Source organism: Macaca nemestrina, chromosome 4, assembly GCF_043159975.1.
Source record: "Macaca nemestrina isolate mMacNem1 chromosome 4, mMacNem.hap1, whole genome shotgun sequence".
Classification (NCBI taxonomy): domain Eukaryota; kingdom Metazoa; phylum Chordata; class Mammalia; order Primates; family Cercopithecidae; genus Macaca; species Macaca nemestrina.
In genome coordinates, this window is record NC_092128.1 from 126848180 (window position 1) to 126851952 (window position 3773).

The window sequence follows — 3773 nt, forward strand, 5'->3', positions numbered from 1 at the left end:
TTTCTTTTTTATTTTTTTAGACAGAATTTACCTCAGTCTCGCAGACTGCAGTGCTGTGGTGGGATCATAGCTCACTGAAGCCTTGAACCTTGGGGTTCAAGCAGCTGGGGGGCTGAGGTGGGACTTCAGAGATGGGGTCGCCCCGTGTTGCCCAGGCTGCTCTTGATCGCCTGGCCTGAAGGGATCCTCCCGCCTCTGCCGCGCATGAACATAGTTTCCTATTTTTGACCAACATAAACCCTGTGCTGAGTTAGAGTTTGTCAACTACCCTTCTCCAGCAACCTACCGGACCTGACGGGGATGTCCGGGTTACCGGGCTCCACTCCAAGGAAAAGACAGCCCTGCTCTAGGCACTGTACCGCCACTGTGACGTCCTCGAAGGTCTGCCTCTATGACGCTGCCGAAGGCACCCCCGCTTCACAAGCGGAGCCCATCGGAACTCGAGGCGGGGCTGCTGGGTCTTCCAGGAGCGCCCAGACACGGGCGCGTGGCCACGGGTGGCCACAGGTGGCCACAGGCGCTGGGCAGGATGGCAGCGGCCACAGAGCGGGCCCTTCCACGTCTGCAGGCTCTGGCCCGGCAGCCACCACCCATAAGCAATGAGGAGGAGCTTTATGACTGCCTGGACTACTACTACCTGCGCGACTTCCCTGCCTCAGGGGCCGGGCGCAGCAAGGGCCGCACTCGGCGCGAGCAGGCGCTGCGCACCAACCGGCCTGCACCTGGCGGGCACGAGCGCAAGGTCCTGCAGAAGCTCCTCAATGGCCAGCGCAAGCGCCGCCAGCGCCAGCTGCAGACCTGGCTGCGCACTCGCCCCACCTGAGCCTGGGTAAGGGCGCCCAACACCTCCCCCAACCAGGGCCCGGGGACCCTGGTAGCGTCCCCCCATCGCGCGACGCTACTCGCCCTAGGCAGAATCGGCTGCCTCTGAGGGAGCTGCATTAGGGAACTGCACCCGCCAGCTTGGCCTCTGACGGCCGTTGCAATAGCATTAAAGCCTTTGGAACTTCGGAGGTGGATAGAAGGGGCTAGGAAATGAAGACAACATCTTTTTAAAAATATAAGCGATTGATAGCTGGGTGCGGTGGCTCACGCCTGTAATCCCAACACTTTGGGAAGCCGAGGCGGGCGGATCACGAGGTTAGGGGATCGAGACCATCCTGGCCAACATGATGAAACCCCATCTCTACTAAAATATATATTTAAAAAGCGGGGCATTGTGGCGCGCGCCTGTAGTCCCAGCGACTTGGGAGGTTGAGGCACGGGAATCGCTTGAACCCGGGAGGTGGAGGTTGCAGTTAGCCGAGATTGCGCCACTGCACTCCAGCCGGGCGACAGAGAGAGACTCCGTCCAAAAAAAAAAAATAATATATATATATATACACACACACACACACACACACACACATACATATATGTATGTGTGCGATCGAGCCCGGTAGGTTGAGGTTTCAGTGAGCCAAGATTGCACCACTGCTCTCCAGCCTGGGTGACAGAGGGAGACCCTGTCTCTAAAAAAAAAATATGCAAGTAAGAGCTTTTCTTCCGGTGCTCATGCTCAGACTGAAGAAAGTAATTGGGCTGGGCCCAGTGGCTTAGGCCTGTAATACCAGCACTTTGGGAGGCCCAGGCCGGCGGATCGCTTTAGCTCAGGAGTTCCAGACTGGCCTGGTCAACATGGTGAAACCACGTTGCTACAGAAATACAAAAAATTATCTGGGCGTAGTAGTGCGTGCTTGTAGTCCCCTACTTGCATGGCTGAGGCGGCAGGATTGCTTGAATCCAGGCGGTTGAGGCTGCAGTGAGCCATGATTGCCCCACTTCACTCCAGTCTGGGTGACAGTGAGACCCTGTGTCAAAAAAAGAAAAACAAAAAAAGTAACTGATCTTTTTGTCTGATTTCCTACAGGATACCGAAGGACCTGTTCAAAGTATTTTCTGTAACTCCAACTGTAACTTGTTTCTGAGGAGGAGAGAATCCATGTTTGGTCAACAGAACTTTTCCCTGTCACTTAAGTTTACTGCTTCCATATCTTTTCCTTACTTGATTGTTAATTAAGTAGTGTCCAAGTGGATTAGCCTTTTGAGGGTTTATTAATTAAAAGAGAGCAGCAAGAATGGCATTTTAACTCTCCTGGTTTTTTTTCAGTTACTATGGTAACTCTTTTCAAGTCCACAAATGATTTGTTCTTATCTGTAAAGAAAAGGTCACAAAGATAAGCAGAGAGAGACCAAAGATAGGAATATGTGTAAGATTTCTACCTAAATGTAGTTTAGGAGTACACTAAGTAGTTCACTCCTGTAATCCCAGCACTTTGGGAAGCCGAGGCAGCCAGATCGCCTGAGGTCAGGAGTTCAAGACCAACCTGGCAAACATGGCAAAACCCCATCTCTACTAAAAATACAAAAATTAGCCGGACGTGGTGGTGGGTGCCTGTATCCCAGCTACTCGGGGGCCTGAGTCAGGAGAATTGTTTGAACCTGGGAGGCCAAGGTTGCAGCGAGCCAAGATCATGCCACTGTGCTACAGCCTGGGCGACAGAGCAAGACTACATCTCAAAAAAAAAAAAAAAGATTTCTACCTAAAAATGTCATAGACTACTCTGAAGGTTAATATTTGCATATTAAAATGTATATTGCATGGCGTGCCAATCTCAAATAATCAAAAGGGTCAGAATCTAAAGGGAGTTTATTCATGCACAGAGTTTTAGGAGGGCCACCTGGGAAGCACAGATAGAGAAGAGTGGAAGTCAGTGGTCCGAGGCTTCGAAGTTTGGGATCACTTACAAAGTTTAGAGAAGCTTAGCCAAATTAAAGCATCTCTCCGTTTAAGGGTTAATACATAGTTAATCTGATTAGTCCAGGTGGTCTTTCTTTCACTCTGTCACCCAGGCTGGAGTGCAGGGGCACCATAGCAGCTCACTACAGCCTCAACCTCTCAGGCTCAAGCCATCCTCCCACCTCAGCATCCCTAGTAGCTGGGACTACAGGCGCACACCAACACACCCAATTAATTTTTGTATTTTTTGTAGAGACGGGGTTTTGCCACATTGCCTAGGCCGTTCTCAAACTCCTGGGCTTAAGAGATCCACTTACCTCAGCCTCTCAAAGTGCTGGGATTACAGGCATGAGTGACTGCACCCAGATGAGGTGGTCTTTTTTCCGGGAAAGGTGTGTTTAACCTTTCACACTGAATATGTAAGTCATGGGGTCTTTTGTGCCATCTGGTGTGAGTTAGGTACAGAACAATAAAGGAGGCAGTTAATCTCTAACAAAGATGAGTGATTGGAAGGCGAGGAGGTCTAGTCTCTGCTCTCTCATAGTCATTTACAGTATGAAAATAAGGAAAGAATAAATTATAATTTAAGAACCAGAAGTTACAAACATGCTATGCGACTCAATCAGGGTGTAACTTCCCCCTTGGTGTGCTAAATTTATATGGGGTCCTGAAACTTTTTTTTATAGTTGCTAGGTTCTCCACACTATTGATCCCACAACAATTCTTCGAGGTAGATGCTGCTATCCACATTTTTTTTTTTTTTTTTTTTTTTCTGAGACAGTGTCTTGCTCTGTCATCCAAGCTGGAGTGCAGTGGCATGATCTTGGCTCACTGCAACCTCTGCTTCCTGGTTTCAAGCAATCCTCCAGACTCAGCCTCCCAAGTGGCTGGGATTACAGGTGCCCACAACCATGCCTGGCTAAGTTTTGTATTTTTCATAAAGACCAAGTTCCACCTTGTTGGCCAGGCTGGTCTCAAACTCCTGACCTCAGAT

At 49.8% G+C, this 3773-nt stretch overlaps 1 protein-coding gene across 1 annotated transcript; it reads left to right on the forward strand.

The window, feature by feature from the left end:
- Positions 1 to 244: 244 nt before the first annotated feature.
- Positions 245 to 2123, forward strand: LOC105466465 (nuclear protein 2, transcriptional regulator). The gene is made up of 2 exons (XM_011715437.2): positions 245 to 829; positions 1910 to 2123. The coding sequence occupies exon 1, from the start codon at positions 392 to 394 to the stop codon at positions 821 to 823; it is 432 nt and encodes a 143-aa protein (XP_011713739.2). The 5' UTR covers positions 245 to 391; the 3' UTR covers positions 824 to 829; positions 1910 to 2123.
- Positions 2124 to 3773: the final 1650 nt, after the last annotated feature.

What these genes read in the sequence shown, in the direction of transcription:
- LOC105466465 (XM_011715437.2), top strand. Translation starts at nt 392, where the DNA reads ATGACGCTGCCGAAGGCACCCCCGCTTCACAAGCGGAGCCCATCGGAA.